General features: G+C 45.1%; 1 protein-coding gene and 1 pseudogene across 2 annotated transcripts; one reads left to right on the forward strand and one right to left on the reverse strand.

Moving 5' to 3' along the window:
• The first annotated feature begins 6,648 nt into the window (after positions 1 to 6,648).
• Positions 6,649 to 7,121, forward strand: LOC308499859 (large ribosomal subunit protein eL32-like; annotated as a pseudogene). The gene has a single exon. The product of its transcript is annotated as a large ribosomal subunit protein eL32-like (transcript).
• A 1,993-nt stretch (positions 7,122 to 9,114) lies between these two features.
• Positions 9,115 to 14,483, reverse strand: TMEM225B (transmembrane protein 225B). The gene is made up of 5 exons (XM_081053723.1): positions 14,441 to 14,483; positions 14,135 to 14,345; positions 12,552 to 12,698; positions 11,617 to 11,754; positions 9,115 to 9,303 (listed from the first exon to the last, which is right to left on the reverse strand). The coding sequence occupies exons 2-5, from the start codon at positions 14,343 to 14,345 to the stop codon at positions 9,131 to 9,133; spliced, it is 669 nt and encodes a 222-aa protein (XP_080909849.1). The 5' UTR covers positions 14,441 to 14,483; the 3' UTR covers positions 9,115 to 9,130.
• Positions 14,484 to 16,610: the final 2,127 nt, after the last annotated feature.

Below are 16,610 nucleotides of genomic sequence, written 5' to 3' on the forward strand. Positions count from 1 at the left end.
TGTAAAAAGCTCGTCATCCGGCCCCTGCATGTTAAGGTTGAAAATAGCATGTCTCATACCCATTTCACGGATGATTTGCGTAAGTTCCGTATATGACTGACATTGACTCACAGTGTCTGGCAGTTCACCAGCCTGTCCCCATACTGTGGGTACCGCAGCAGTGAGCCACTCCATTAGAGAATGGTTGCCCTGGTCTTGGGCCAACTTATGGCAGTTTTGTAACCTTTGTCGCAGGGACAGATGCACTGTCACAAAGGCTAGCTTTTCCATCTCGCCTGGGGAGCAGAGATCGTTGTCTGCTCCCTCATCCCATAAACGTAATAGCCAAGCCGAGACTGGCTCTCCAGGGCACTGTCTGTACCGCCCCCCCAGCTCCTGCAACTCAGTGGGAGTGTATGGGGTGTGGGTTGCCTGCAGCAACGCCCCCAGGGCCCAAAGGTTGCTCACTTTTTACCCTTTGATTCAAGATTGGCCCGGATTGGGGGTTGGCAGCTACATTGTGTCCACTCGCTTCCTCCACCTCTGCCTCAGAGTCTCCAGTGTGGGGCCTCTTTTCTAACAGGCGGACCTGGGCTTCCAGTGCTTCCAACCGGGACACCTGGTCCGGCACCTGGGCCGTTTCATTAAGCGCATTTTCAGTGTTGAGACTCAAGGCCGTGAGGAACATCCAGCCCACGCGGCCGGCTGTAGCCTTCGCCTCCTCCAGCAACCACTCAGCCAGAGCCTGCAGGGCCCTCTCCACACTGCCCGGAGAGCCGTCTATGTCCTCCCACTCCTCCTTGGGGGTCCAACTCCTGAGAACAGTGGCCACCAGGCACCACACACTGTGTGGGGGCCACCTGTCCTCCTGCCCAGAGTCAGACTCCATTCCTACCTGGTCGGAATCCTGGTCGCCGTACCAGGTGTCTGAGTGGGTGGAGGCCTCCGCGGAAGGTGTCCACAACCCTCGGAGCCTAAGGCCGCAGCAGATCACCAAAATAAGGGCAACGCCTTCCATGGCCAAGAGGGAGGTGTGCCAGCTGGAGGCTTGAGTCTCCCAGGCAGACCGCGCCTCCCGTTCCCGGCGTCACTCCTCATGGGCCTCCCAAAGCTGGGCTCTCACACGCACAAATCGCTCCACCATGCTTCGGTAGGTTTTGGCCGGCACCGTACCCTGCTTAGGAACTGAGCCTTTATATGTATAAACTGCTCCGCCATCCCTCGGAGAGCTTTGGCCGGCCCTATACCCTGCTCACCGCGCCATTTTTCGTGTGGGACGACCTGGGGGTCTGTGTTCCCGCTCCCCACTTAAGAATGCAGGACATGGTGAGGCCAAAAAGGAACACCCACGGAGCCATAGGTAGGGGAGTCATACCACTATGGTCTCACTGGAGGCTGGATTCACACAACATGAGACCTGCTGTCTGCTTTGCTGCCAACCTACCGACTCTCCTCTACACTCCTTGGCTTCCCTCCGTAGCCACGGCAGGCAGTTATATTAGTGGCCAATGGCTCAATGGTTACAGCTGATGGCCAACTAGCCACAGCTGACCGCTATTTACTACCCAAGCCAGCACATTTCCACATGAGGCCGAGAGCCTGGAAACTGCTCTCTGGGGCTCTGTCCCCCCAGGGGCAGTTGGTGAAACTGGCGATTACAAGGAGGGTGTAGATATGAAACCTATTTGAGAAGTAAAATTGGCAAGGTTTGAGGGTTGATTGGATCTGGAGGATGAAAGAGAAGATGGAGTAATTTAGTAAATGACAAAGGCCACATTTCACACCAATAAGATAAGAATGAACTTTTTTAAAGGAGGTGTGGGGACAGAGTCCCAGAGAGCAGTTTCCAGGATCTGGGCCTCGCCTGGGGAGGTGCTGGCTCAGGTAGTGAATGACCATCAACTGTGATTGGTTGGCCATCAGCTATAATTGGTTAGCCAGTTGGCTACTGATGTAACTGTAGGGCTGCGTTGATTGGTTCGTTGGTTGGCAGGAAGTGTGTGGCTACTACTGCGTGTGTCTCCCCCAGCCGCCAGAGAGAATATAGTGGTATGACTCCGCTATCTAACGCTCCATGGGAGTTCCTTTTTGGCCTCACCATATCCTGCGTTCTTTTGTGGGGAGCAGGACCAGAGGCCCCGCAGGCCACCCATCACGACAGGAAGCAATTGGTAGGTCATCTGGAAAGAAATAACATTGGGTCCTTAACCTTATACCATGCGTCAGGGCCAAGTCCAGCTGGACTCACAGGATCTCAGATTCTTTTATATTACAAATGACATTAACAATCTGTCTTGGAAATAGTGTTGGATATCCTCCATTCACAAACATGCACTCACATCCAAAAGGGATGAGACTGGAACTTAAACCATCTAAGACCAAGAGAATCTGCCTGATTGGCTCAGACAATTTGGGAAAACTGCACTACATACTTAGCGATATAAAAAAAAAGCATTCTTCAGCTCGCTGTGGAGAAGACACAGGAAAGAGGACATTCTGGAAGAGGCAGAAGGAGATTGGATCAGATCACAGGTTTCTAGGTCAGCCTTGGAGAGGAGAAAGGGGTTACTCTGAATTGGGAAGGAAAGAAAAATGGGTGATGCTCTAGGTCAGAGCTCAGCAAACTTTTTCCATAAAGGGTCAGGTAGTAACTATCCTACGCTTCACAGGACACATAGTCTGTCTTCATTTTTCACAATCCTAAAATAATCATTTTTAGCTCACAGCTAGGGCTAGATTTGACGTAAGGATTTTAGTTTGCTGACTCCTAAAGCAGATTATTTTTAAAGTATTCTAGAGAGATGTTTCAGGAGTTCATTCTTGGCCTCTTCTCAGTGATGTTATCTGCTGAGAGGGCAAGGGACAGTGATAAGCTTGGAGCTTAAATGATGGAGCAAAAATTGGAATATTTGTTGTGAGGACTGATGTAAGAAAACAATTGGGTGAATGGAAAGATTGTCAAGCAACGCTGAACATCCACGTGAGATTGAAAAGAAAACAAAACAACAAGTGATGGAATCAATGCACACAATTGTTTGTATAATCTGGGGGCAGAGCTGCAGAAAACAGACAGCCAGATTAATCCAATATTGGGGTTTTGTCACAATGATTTATAGAGAATGCCAAGCCGGATGGAAGGAGGGCTCTGGCGGGAGAAGGTTGTACTGAGTGACCATGGAGTCCAGCTAAGCAGAGAGGAGGGATGGAAATCACCAAGAAAAACAAGAAGCTGAGGAATCGGGGATTAGGTTGAGGCTGTGAAGCAAGTTTCAGAAATTTTTCCAGAAATGATACAGACAAGCTAGGTGTAAAATGTATAAGCTTTCTGTTTCTCATAAACATAATCATGCTATATTCTGTTCTGCACTTTGCTTTTATTCGCTAAACCATATATCTTTCCAAATCTTCACATGTTGATATCTACCTCATTCTTTTTACCGGCTGCACAGTGTTTCTTTGCATGTATTTCCCCTGACTTAAGAAGCTTATTGGTGGACATTTAGGTTGTTTCCAGACTTAGGATTGAACCAGAAATCTGGAATGAACATTGTTATACATAATTCCTTGTGCACTTTGCAAATAAATCGAGGATGAATTCCTGTACATTGCTGGGTCTAAAAGTTATATGCATTTTGAATTTTATCAGCTATTGTTGCCAAATTATCCTGCAAAGAAGCTGCACCAGTTTCTACTCTTACAAATGCGGGGGATAACATTCGTTTCCCCACAATCTCATTAACACTGGACGTTGTCAAACTTTTTCATTTTTTGCCAATCTGATAAGGGAAATAAATATATTCCAATTTTTATTTGCATTTCTTAATTATGAGTGAAGTCAATCATTATTCTTAACTTGGTTAATTACTTGTATTTCTTTTTCTGTAAACTGCCTATTTTTTCCTTTCCTCTGTTTCTGTTATCTCTCATTGATATGAGTTTTGTTTTTTGTTTTTCTCACATTAAGGAAATTAGCCCTTTCTCAAATGTTTTGCGATTATTTTCCTATTCCTATTATTTTCCCAAAATGTATTTTGTCTTTCTTAATGGAAGTTCATGCATTGCAAGATTGTTTTATGAATTCAAATTGATCTTTCTTTTTTTAATCTTCTGTTTTGTGCCTTCTATACTCCAAGATGATTTTTTAAATCCCCCACGTGCCCTTCCAATAAATTTATGGTTTTATTGTTAAGTTGAAATCTTAGTTTTGTCTGAAATGCATCTGGCCAAAGAAAAAAAAATACAAATCTATCCTCTCCCTTTCCCCCCCCCCCAAATTCTAGCAAGCTTTCCTCAATACTATTGAAGGATCTATTTTTCCTTATTGATTTAAAAGGCCAGTTTTATCAAGTATTATATTCCTATGTCAAGTTGGCTCTATGTTTGGACTCTTGTTCTATTCTATAGTGTATCTATATCCTGTGTCAGGACCTGACACATTATTTTAATTACTGCAGTTTTATAATATCTTTTATGTTTGGAAGAGCTTTTCTACATCACTGGCTCTTCTTTTGCATGGTTTAAAGAGGAAATTTTTGAAATAAAATTAAAAACAGTCATCTGAAAACTGCAAAATAAACCAGCCACATTCTGACCTCATGCTCTTCTCCTGAGAGATAGGACTATAACCAAAGGAAATGGTGTCCTCCAAAAGGAGACAGATTTCAGGAAGGTGAGCAAATGAAGCCTTTTTTTCTCTAGTGAAGAATATGGTACTATGTGAATTGAGAGCATTGGGAAAAGAAGGGCCTGGGAAAGAAGAAGGGGGAAAGGGAAGAAGGGAACAAGAAAGGGACAGAGGGGCAGAAGGAGCAGGAAGAAAATTATCTGAGAAAAGCGATGAGGGTATTGAGTGAAATACAGAAATGGTAGAGAGGGGGAGTTGTTATTACCATGGAGAAGAAACAGAAGAGGCAGCAGAGTTTAGTTAAAAATAAAAATTTTTAAAAACCTTGTACTGAACATCGGAGGCCCTGGGGTGTCAGGCCTAGCGTTGGAGTAAATACTCGCCTCTTGGGTTCTTCATTAACTGTATGCGTAGACTTATACGAGGCCTATCTTTAGCAGGACAAAGTAAAATGGCCGATGTAAAAGTTGTTTTAGCATCAACTACAGAAATGAAGGGTAGAGATGTTGAAAGTGCTGGTGTGGACAGTTTTGAATATTTGACTAATATTACCTAACTTACCCTTTGAGATTTAATATGAATTTTTGAATAGGTACATTTATATGATTCGAGTCAAAATCATATAACAAGTTTCACAGAATTATTGCTCCTATCTCTATCTGCTCCACCCATCCCATTCCCTAATCTCCCCCATTTCTGAAGATTTATTAGTTTACTGTATGGCCTTCAAATGTTTATTTGCAAATACTAATATTCATATATTTCCCCTATCTTCTCTCCCTTTCTCACACAAAAGGAAGTACACTAGATACCTTGCTTTTTAACACGTAACATGTCCTCGAAATTATTCTAAATCAGTACATAGATATCTTTCTTTTTTTTTAAGTTGGTATGCATGTGACAATGTGACATGTCACCTGTTGGTGGACATTTGAGTTGCTGCTAATCATTTACTACTAATGCTGCAGCAGTTAATACCTTGCACCCACATCATTTTAAAATCTATGTGCAGGCATATTCTTAAATTGAAAATGTTGGGTTAAAGCATTAATGCTTCTTCAGTTTTGTAGGTATTACTAGATTCCCCTTAATACAGGTTATACCATTTTGCACTTCCATTTGCTGCATGACAGCTCCTGTTTCCCCACAGCTTAGCCAACAGAATGTATTGCATGAAATGGCATTTCAGTATAGTTGTCTCAATTTTTTGAACATTTTGCATTTCTTCTAAGTTTTTAACACAGTAATAGTTTAATAGTAGTAGTTATTGTAAAGTTTGTGTTTGCTAACCCCAATATTTGGGTCATCATTGCATCTGCTTCTATTGGTTTTTACCCCTTGTCAGTCACTTTTTTTCATGTCTAATAATTTTGCACTGTAAGCCAGTATTTGTGCGTAAAGGAAGTAGCAGCTCCAGGCCTTCCATGATGTGACAGGGCTGTGTTCCAGAGTATCTATTCCAGTAAAAAACAAAGCACTGCCCCATCATGGAAGGAGTTGACCATTTTGTATCAATTTTCCCATGAAAATGTTACACCTTTTCAATAGAAAGGAACTTTCAGTAAAATTTTCTTGAATTTTAGTTTTACATATTTGTTCTCTTCCTTTATTTCATTTTTCTTCCTTAGGGTCTCCAATTTTATGTATGTTGGATCTCTTTTATCTGTATTTTATAGCTTTTACTTTCTAATCCTTTTATTTCATTTTCTTCACTTTTACTCTTAATCCTTTATGTCTTACTTTTCTGGTATCCATTCTCCCTGGTGTTTTTCATAATTTAGTCTTCATTTCTGACTCTTTCCAGTTATTGCTAGAATTCTATCAGTTTCTGTTTCCCCATCATCTGGCCTTCACTCTGTTGTCAGGACATTTCTCTAAGTATCTATAATTCTGATTTGTGGTTGTTGTGCTTTTTTTTTTTCCTACCTGCAATTGCTTAAGTTTTTAAATTTATCTTGGAATGTTGAATTATAATTTTCCTCTACTTTGTGGCAACACTTTTCTGGTGAGTTTTTTTCACATCCAAACTTTTGGCTTCCCCTCTCTTCCTCTGCGCTGCCTACGGAGGTGGCGTTCATCTTCTACTCGGTATCATGGCTGCCCTCAGACCACTCGTGAAGCCCAAAATCGTCAAAAAGAGGACCAAGAAGTTTATCCGGCACCAGTCAGACCGATATGTCAAGATTAAGCGTAACTGGCGGAAACCCAGAGGCATTGACAACAGGGTGCGCAGAAGATTCAAGGGCCAGATCTTGATGCCCAACATTGGTTATGGGAGTAACAAGAAAACAAAGCACATGCTGCCCAGTGGCTTTCGGAAGTTCCTGGTCCACAACGTCAAGTGCTGCTGATGTGCAACAAATCTTACTGTGCTGAAATTGCTCACAACGTCTCCTCAAAGAACCGCAAAGCCATTGTGGAAAGAGCAGCCCAGCTGGCCATCAGAGTCACCAATCCCAATGCCCGGCTGCGCAGTGAAGAAAATGAATAGACAGCTTGTGTGCAAACTGTGTTTTAATAAAACCATAAAATTCTTCCAAAAAAAAAAAAAACAAACTTTTGGTTCTCTTTCTGCTTTTTCCTATAATACCCTTGTATTGATATCTGTTTTACTTTTTTATTTGAATGAGTTTGATATTCCTGGACCACCTAGTTGGAGAAGGATACTGTGGAAAAGGAGTCAGGTAAGCAGAGTGTTCCCAGTTTCTCAATGCAAGGGCTTTTTCTTCAACTGTTACATTGAGGAAAACTTTCTTTAACACATAGTTCCCGTGTAGCCAGGATTCCTCTGATTTTTCTATCCTAACAGTTCAGTAGGGCTTATATGACCAGTCACTTCCTTCTTCTCCTTCCTTCCATTCTCCACCAGTCATTGATATTAAGGGATACTGTCATCTGCCTTCCAAGGTGGTCTCCTCTGTTTTACAAGTGGTGTTTTCTTAAATCTTTCCCTTTAAAGACTCCCATGAACTTCCTGTGCCTTCTCTGCCTCCCCAACACACATGCTCATGTTTCTTCTCTATCCTATTCATAGCCATTCCCTCTCAGGGTGGGCCCTTCTCAGACATCTAAAGGTTAAGATTTGCTAATGATTTGGAGAATTTGCCACCACTAGAGTCCCTGTGTATTTTCTGACCCACCCCCACTGTGTCCACCGTGTCATTCTTCCAGTGTGGCTTCCCATACTGATTCTACTGGTTTAGGGTTGCTTGGGCCACAATTACATATTTTAGAGTTTATAGATTTTCTCTATTCCTAGCTTCACTGACAATCATAGTTCCCATATGGATTTTTTTAGGAGGAAAAGTGAGATGGTTGTCACCATATCCCTATAAGAAACTCCCAAGGTACCTTTTGGAGAGAAATGTAATAACAAACTAAAACTTATAATTAAAACACCTACTGGCTATCTTTCAGGTGTGTATGTCTTAGCTCCTCTGCTTGGGTGTGAGCCTCCGGAGAACAGGAATTGATTCTGATACCCCCCCATGGTGCAGTACACAAGGTCAACCTTTAATAAACACTAACAATCCCAACAGAGCCCACTTGACCTAGCAATGTCCATCATATCTCCTCTCCGGACAGATATACACAGCTCCCTGCATTTATTTTTGAAATTACACTAAGTTCTAAGAGCTTTTCCACATATGTGTTCTTTAGAGAGAGAGGTTGGGGAGGCACTGTTACTTGGTATTGTTGAGAGGAAGGGTCTTGAATCACCCACCGTTTGGCCTCCCCACTGCCCCGAAGCATTTGTACTTCCTAGCTACACCCATCCTAGCTGGAGGCTGAGTGCTCCCCAGTCTGTAAGCACCATCAGGAATGTTAAGGGGGCACATTAGAGGTGTACTCAGAAGGCTTCAGGCGCTAGTGGAAGGATGCAATGTCAATACACTCATTGGGTAATTTGCCTTATGTTTTCCTCAGAGGCATAGATTGATTAGGCTCAGACTTCCAGACCTGGGAACTCAATTTTGGAAATGTTTTCACCTTTAACCATCCCCAGCCCTTTCCCCCAACACATACTTAAGAAAAGTTTCCTGTACTGAGTCACACTTTTATATCGGGACATCACTTTTTCTTTTTAATGTGACTAACTCAAACACCTTCTTCTGTGGTTACATTCTGTTCAGTTTTTGTTTTATGGAGGTTCACTCAATCATTTTATAATATTCCTCCCTCCCCTATGGCCCTCCAGGCCAGCTTTTTGAGGTATGGATTAACAGACAGTAGTCTTTTTGTTGAAAACACCTGCCAGAAAATTAAAGAGAGAAAGAGAGAGAGAGAGAGAGAGAGAGAGAGAGAGAGAGAGAGAGGGAGAGATCACTCAGGAAGCCAAGAAGAATTCAAAAACCTTTGAACAAATTTCAAATATGAGCAAAATAGAGTCACTTTATAGGGAAGTGAAGGGTTAATCTGACACTCAGCTCATTAAACATAGTGGAGACGGCAGAGAAGGAGCCACCACACACACCTAACACATGCACTCACACAGCTGACGAGGCGTAGAGGACAGACTCTTCTGGACTAGATAATTGTCTCTTCCTTCAGCAGTGTCTCCTTTTGTATTGAGCTAAGTTCTCCTCCCAAACTCTCCAGATTCTCCAGGTGCGGGATCCCTTGGGTTTCCTCAGGACTCTGGGAAGTGGGCAACAAATGGCACCTAAGGCAGGCTGTTTCTTGGAAGAGGGAGATGACACCTAGGAAACAGCAAAAGTTTGGCTCAGGTTAGAGAGAGTGTGGTGCTTCATGCCGTGGAGATCAGGAACTCTCTCCTCTAATGTAACTCCTGGTCTGTACCTGCCCTCCCTAATACGCCCCTCCCACTTAGAGTAGAGGGGAAACAATGCATCAGAAGACAAAGCATACAAACAGGTGGATAAATTCATAGAACCATGGCCAGAGCTGGAAGGCATCTGAGCAATTGTCTAATCATTAACAGGTGAGAAAACAAGGTTTAAGAGAGGAGAGTCAAACACAAAACCCAGGCCTCTTGACACCCAACTCAAGACCTTTGGTAAAAAGCAAAAGAAAGTAAGAAGAAAATCAATGTTCATAAGAACAAATGGAGATACCTTAAGTGAAAGGTAAACGCTATATTAATGTTAACACTAAATAAGGACAACTTCTATTTTCAGCATTATAGATACTCTCCCACTAGAATTCTAAATAAAATATTTCTTCAAAAATTTATTTGTAAATGCATCACTAAGCTGGCATCAGAGTAACATATTCTTAGAAGCCAAAACCATAATGAAAACAGGAATCTAGAGAGTTAAGCAAGCAATTCAGTATGACAATTAAGTTCACGAATTTGTTGCAACAATGTTGCTAATCTTTTTTTGATATCAGAGGGATTCTTCATTATGAATTTGTACCAACTGGACAAACAGCTAACCAACTTTGCTATTTGGAAGTGCTGAAAAGGCTGCATGAAAAAGTTAGGACTTGAAGTTTTTGCCAACAATTCATGGCTCTGGCATCACGACAATGCACCAGCTCACACAGCACTGTCTGTGAGGGAGTTTTTAGCCAGTAAACAAATAACTGTATTGGAACACCCTCCCTACTCACCCGATCTGGCTCCCAATGACTTCTTTCTTCACCCAAAGATAAAGGAAATATTGAAAGAGAGACATTTTTATTACATTCAGGACATCAAGGGGAATACAATGACAGCTCTGATGGCCATTCCAGAAAAAGAGTTCCAAAATTGCTTTGAAGGGTAGACTAGGCACTGGCGTCAGTGCATAGCTTCCCAAGGGGAGTACTCCAAAGGTGACCATAGTGATATTCAGCAATGAGGTATGCAGCACTTTTTCTTTTTTTTTAGAAAGAATTTATTTATTTATTACCCCCCTTTCTTCTGCCTCTCCCACCCCACCCCACTCTGGTTCAAGCCGTTGTTTCTCAGTCTAGTTGTGTAGGACACAGCTCCCTGGTCCATGCTGGTATTATGAGCCTTGCGCTCCCCCTACCAATTTTTCTAGGATGAGTTTGCAAACTTAATTGTCCAACCTTGAATATTCAATGTATAATTAAATTGAGTTAAAATAGATTATGATTATGGGTCCAATAAGTATAACAAGGAGAGGATTAGGAGTAGGGACAAAAATTAGATAGGATTAAAAACTTAGAGGGTGATGGTATGTAAAGATAAAGTGGGTAGGTGAGGAATAAGATGGACTTCAGGATTAAGATAGAGGTAGGAATAAGGCTTACGAACAGGATGGCATAAGGAAGAGGGAAAATTTGGAAGTCTAATTCTCAAAACACTAAGGCTAAGAATGGGAAGGACTAGGGCGGGGGATAGGGTGAGAGCAGTGGTGTCCAGTAGAACTTTCTGCAGTGATGGGAATTTCTATATCTGTAGCCACCGGACATAATAATGTGGTTATTGAACATTTAGAATGTGTCTAATGTGACAGAGGCACTGAATTTTTAACTTTATTTCATTTTAATCAAAGTTAAATAGCCACACGTAGCTAGTGACTGCAGTTATGAAAAGCAAAGCTCCCTTACTTGTTTGTCTTGTTCTTTTGTTATTTTTGGTCTATATCCCACATATCAGTGAAATCATATGGTTCTCTGCTTTTTCTGTCTGACTTATTTCACTTAGCATTATACTCTCAAGATCCAACCATGTTGTCACAAATGGTCCTATTTCATCTTTTCTTACCGCCAAATAGTATTCCATTGTGTATATATACCACAACTTCTTTATCCATTCATCTATCGAAGGACATTTTGGGACGGGAGTGGTAGATGAGGGTAAAGGGATCAAATATATGGTGATGGAAGGAGAACTGACTCTGGGTGGTGAACATACAATGGGATTTATAGATGATATAATACAGAATTGTACCCCTGAAATCTATGTAACTTTACCAGCAATTGTCACCCCAATAAACTTCAATTAAAAAGAAAGAAAGAAAATCACAGCTCTAGAGTGTCCATGGCTCCTGAATCCAGACAGAGGCCAGGGAGAGGGGCCCCAGCGCTAGGACACTCACCAGTCACTACGAAGAGACAGGTGTCAAAGCCCAGGACGTAGTAAGGCCACTGCACAGAGAAGTGGGGGGCACTGGGCTTCATCCTCAGACGCTGGATCTCCAGGGCGTGCAGCACCAAGGCCAGGCACGCACAGGCCCCTGCAGGTCACAGACAGGCACACTTGCTCTCCTCCCGCGGTTCCTCCTTCACTCCAGCCTTCTTCAGACTTAATCAGACAGAGCCACGTGGCCTACAGCCTGTGTGGCGCCTGCAGGGAGGCTCCTTTCTCCTGCTGGCACCCCTTGCCCTCAGAGCCAATAGCTTTCATCCACATGCCTGTCTCACCCCCTTTCCCAACTTATCTCAAAGCCCTTGTGCCTCACCTCCCAGGGGCGCCCTACTCAGAAATCCGTTTCCTGGATACCCTCTGTGCCTGTGACCTCAACTGGCTCCAGGCGGGGCCCTGGGTGTGATGCTTTGAAGGAAACTCAACCTGATTTTCCCACTGTGAGCCTTCTACCTCCTCCACCTGATGGGAGCCTCCCAGGGGAGAGCCTTGGTCAGCCTTTTAAAGTGAAAGGTCCCAAAAAGCAGAGATGATCTGTTCCATTCATTCATCCAACAAACATTTATATTTCATTTATATCACATCTCTCGATTATATGAGAATTCTATGCCAGACTCTATGACAGTCGCTGCGATAATTCTGGTAAAAAGACCCCCAGACAAACGGCCCCAAGCCAACGAGGTAAGGGCTGTACCAGCTGGAAGTGCGGAGTGCTGAAAAGCCCCAAAGGAGAGGAGTCATAAATCCAGAGGGGGTGGGATACTTCATAGAGAAGGCAACATAGGAAAGAGGCCTTAAAATACTCCCCCCTGACATCACAGAGACCACCCAGGCCCTCCCCAAGGTGGGAACCTGCCTGAGGACAGGGCCTGCCTGCCTGGTCCACACCTGTGAAGAAGCTGATGAAGGCTGACACAAAACTGTACTTCTGCGTCCTCGGAAAGAGCTGAGATGCAAAGGACACCATGAGGAGGATGTTAAGGAAAGACAAGATGACCGCAGACAGCAGAAAGCCTTGGCCGAGGATGATGTAAGCTGCAGGGGAGAGAGAACAGGCTGGCGCTGGCATCCTGACCCCACAGGGCAGAGCCTGGGCAGGAATAGCCCCTAGGGCTGCACCATCCCATCATGGGGCCTGAGGCCGAGGTTCTCTCTGATCCTGTCACTTTGCCACCAAGAATGCTCTGGCCCCATCTTGGTCCACATAACATGGAAGTATACGGAAAAAATTAGACATATGGTGGTTTTAATAAACAACATAGAATAAAACCTTCATGACAGAATTTGTTGCACATGGAAACATGAAAAATCGCATCAGTGTTGGTTACACTGAAACATGTCATCATGGAAAAGCAGAATTTTGTGAGGTCAAGATGTTCTGAACTCTACGGGGAACCCCTATTTAATTATCCTGGTTAATAGAAATAATGAAACAGACCCGAAATAACAGCCAGAGTCTTGAGGACAGGGTGATTTATTCTCCTACTGTTGGCATGATTTGTACCCATGTTAAAATGAGTTGGCATGTCCTCCTGAGTGTGCAGAGATGGACAGCTGGGGGTGGTGTTGAAGACCCAGAATTCTAGAATCTACCCTTGGATTAAACCAGTGCTTCTCAACTGGAGGCAATTTTGCCCCCCATGGGGGATATTTGACAATGCCAGGTAATCATGGTTGTCACACTAAGGGAGGGAGGGTTCTTCTGGTATCTAGTGGGTAGAAAAGGGCAGAGCCACTACTAACCAACCTATAAGAAACAGGAGAGCCCCACAACAAAGATCATCCGACCCCAAATGTCAGTAGTGCCAAGGTGGAGGAACCCTGGATCAAAGAGCTCAGTCTGGCTCAGACTCCCCCAAAATGGCTCTCCTCTCCTATTAGCAGGAGATAAACCCTAGGTCTCCCGGGGTCAACTCCTTTCCATGACAGACGTCATGAATTTCCCAAGTTCCTTGTAAAACATGGTTTCAAGTGTCTCCTTGAAAATGTGGAACCCAGTCCTGAGCACATTATCTGCAGAGCTGCCACCCAGAGCCGTACAGGTGTGTGGCTAAGGGGACAAGTGGAGGCTGAAAACCAGCCTGCGCTCTGCTAACCAGGCTGCTCCCCAGCTGGGAGCTGTGTCCACCCAAAAGGGTGCTGTCTGGATGGGCTAACGATGGCCCTGAGAGGTGGGGAGCCTCACGGAGTAGGGCAGGATCCCCTTCTCCCTCTCAGGTGGAGCCACTCCTTCCCAGAAATAATCTTTGTTGCTGACACATTTGCTCCTGACTGGCAGTCAGCCTGACTTTATTAACCCCCTCCCAACCTCCTCCTTTCCTCTGACCCCAAGGGTGTGGAGACTCAGAGAACATACCCTTCTGGGCTTATTAAATTCTGTCCTCTGCCTGCACGCAACCAGTCCTCTGTTCTCCAGTCCTAGCACTAGCTCCATCTCCATCTCGCCTGTCCCCACCTCTGTCCCTCCTTACTGGATAAGGGTTGAGGCTTCCAGCACGTGATATGAAAGCAGTTCTGAAACAGGCCACTGAAAAACACTTCTCCGGACTCCTCGTTCACAAGGCGCACCCAGAAAGGAAAGACGGTGACGAGCACTATAAGCAGGTAGCCCAGGGAGGTAAGAGCTGGAACGATAGCCCACGTGAAGCCCTTCATGTCCTTGTCCTCGAAAGCCAGCCTCATCTGTGAAAGGGAAACGTGAGGGCAAGAGCTGGAGCACTAACTCCAAGTTCTCATGTGGCACCAGGAGATAAGGCCTCAGAAATGCCAGCACATACGTCAGTACGTGGTGATTCCTCTGCCTTGATAAACTTGACAGCCTCACAGACCTCTTCAGCGGACCTAAAAAACACACAAAACATTTTCTGCCACTAACTCCCTAGGTGATCCTGCGCATGCGGGGTCCCTTCTCTGAGCCCCAATTTCCACCTCTGTCAAATGAGGAGGTTGGACTAGGCCATTGCAACCTCTTCCAGCTCTAAAGCTCTAACCATTCAGTTGTTAACACCCACCCACTGACTACAGAAGAACCTCTCTGCCTCCCTCTTTTCAGTCTGCTATTTGCCGCTTGAGATTTCAGAATGAGGACCGGGGTCTGAAGTACCCTTTTTCATTGACTGGCCTTCTTGCCTCAGCACGTGGGGTTTAGATGGGGAGGGGTCCCCCTGGCCGGGAGGAGCCCTCTGCCGAAAAATGAGTAGATCATATGCCTACAGGAAGTTTTACAAATCACTTTAAAGTTTCATCGACCCTCCTGAAGCCTTAGGTACCCCTGTAGGCCTGGAGGTCAAAGCCATCAGTTAAGGATCACTCATGTCTTCTCCTTCACCACTGTCATTAAAGATGCCTTCTTTGAATGAGAACCTGCAATGTATTATAGAAGAGCTCGCTGGACTAAGCTTTAGCGGCCCTCGACTGTCATCCCATCTTTATCACTTGCTAGCTGTATAACCTTGGGGAACCTGCTAAAACTCTCAGGAGCTTGAGTCCCCCATTTGGAAAAGGGAGGAAATGCCACCTGCCCAGTGAGGTCACGGGGAGGACCCAATGAAATACTGCAAACCAAAGGGCCAGGCACACTGCTGGGACTCAAGTGCTTGATTAAAGTTGGGGCAGGAGGAGAGGTATGAGGGGATGGACTTCTAAAATTCAAATATCCCTGTGGGTGAAGGGGCTAGTGGCCTTTCACAACCTAAGAGCAAATGTATTCAACTTGCTTTCCTCTCTGCCTTTGCCAAGCTTGGCAGGGGGATGAGATTCCCCCAGGTGGAGAGGAACAAGCAGGGGAAGGAAAGGAGTTGGATGGGAGCCGGGGGCACTGCAGGGAGGCATAGGGATGGCAGTATGATGCCCCTGGCTACATGGTGGTACAGAAGAAAGGCATCAGGAGATGTCAGAGAGACATGACAAGGGAGGTGAGGGGCACCCCAAGACAACAGCCCTTCTTTCCAAGTCATGCCCAAAGCCAGACCTGGAGACCCCTGCATAAGTAGGACTATCCTTGGCAGCACCGAGGATTCAAGCTCTGCCTGGTGAGTGCAGAAGACAGGGCCCTCGGATTGGAGGCGCTGCTCTCCCCTCTCCGCACCCTGTGCAAACGCCCTTGCACATGCCCAGGCATTGAGGCCTCTCCACCGTCCTGATGCAGACCCCCCTCACTGCAGCTGGGGCAAGCAGTGTCTTTGAGGCTTTGAGAACTACTGATCACTATAGCAGAACAAGCCTAGTGGCAGAGGGCAGAGGTGTGGGTGCCCTCCTGCACGTCCCACCCAACTCTGCTGTTTATAAATGGGTAAACCACGGCTCCTCTTTGAATGCTGTCAGAGCGTTTTGGGAATGTTCTAATGGGCTTTTTCTTTCCGTCGTTCACCAGTTTCTCTTCCTTCCATCTGAAAAATTGGATCCTTCCCTCTCTCCAAAGCTCCCCTTTCCATCTCCTCTCCACAACTTCAGGCCTATTGATGAGTCACCTGAACTTCAGGACCTTGGTTTCCTTCACTCTAAAATGAAGAAGTCGGTAAGGTCCAGAGTGTTGAGTCCCAGTTCTAAAACTCTCCAGGTAGGAGTCATGGCTACCTCTAGACCCCTGTCCTCCGATGGGATGGATTACCCTGGACACTTTTATCTAATGGTCTGTGCTCCTTGCTGTCCACTCCCCAACCTCAACTTGCCTAAAACTGTCTGAGTGTCATCCCTCTTTCAGTCATTCTCTCCAAACTCCAGCCTAGAGCTCCTGCTGCCTTCTTCCTTTCTCCAGCTTATCAGCCTTCCTCATCTTGTTGGTTTTCCTTTCACAAAGTTCCCCAACCAACCACCCTTCCTACCCCTACACCCGCCATGTCTCCCTCTAGTCCTGGAAATCACAGTTGACCCCAAGCGCCTGCAGCTTCCATGGCTGGGTTCCTTCCCTTGGGGGTGCCCTCTCTGCGCCTCCAGACCTTTTAAATC

Source organism: Rhinolophus hipposideros (assembly GCF_964194185.1).
Source record: "Rhinolophus hipposideros genome assembly, chromosome: 7".
Lineage (NCBI taxonomy): Eukaryota > Metazoa > Chordata > Mammalia > Chiroptera > Rhinolophidae > Rhinolophus > Rhinolophus hipposideros.

Coding starts and splice junctions, on each gene's coding strand:
- TMEM225B (XM_081053723.1), bottom strand. CDS start 14,345: ATGAGGCTGGCTTTCGAGGACAAGGACATGAAGGGCTTCACGTGGGCT. Junction 11,755..12,551: donor CTTCATCAGCTTCTTCACAG/GTGTGGACCAGG, acceptor TGTGACCTGCAG/GGGCCTGTGCGTGCCTGGCC. Junction 9,304..11,616: donor CTGTCTCTTCGTAGTGACTG/GTGAGTGTCCTA, acceptor GCTGTTTCCTAG/GTGTCATCTCCCTCTTCCAA.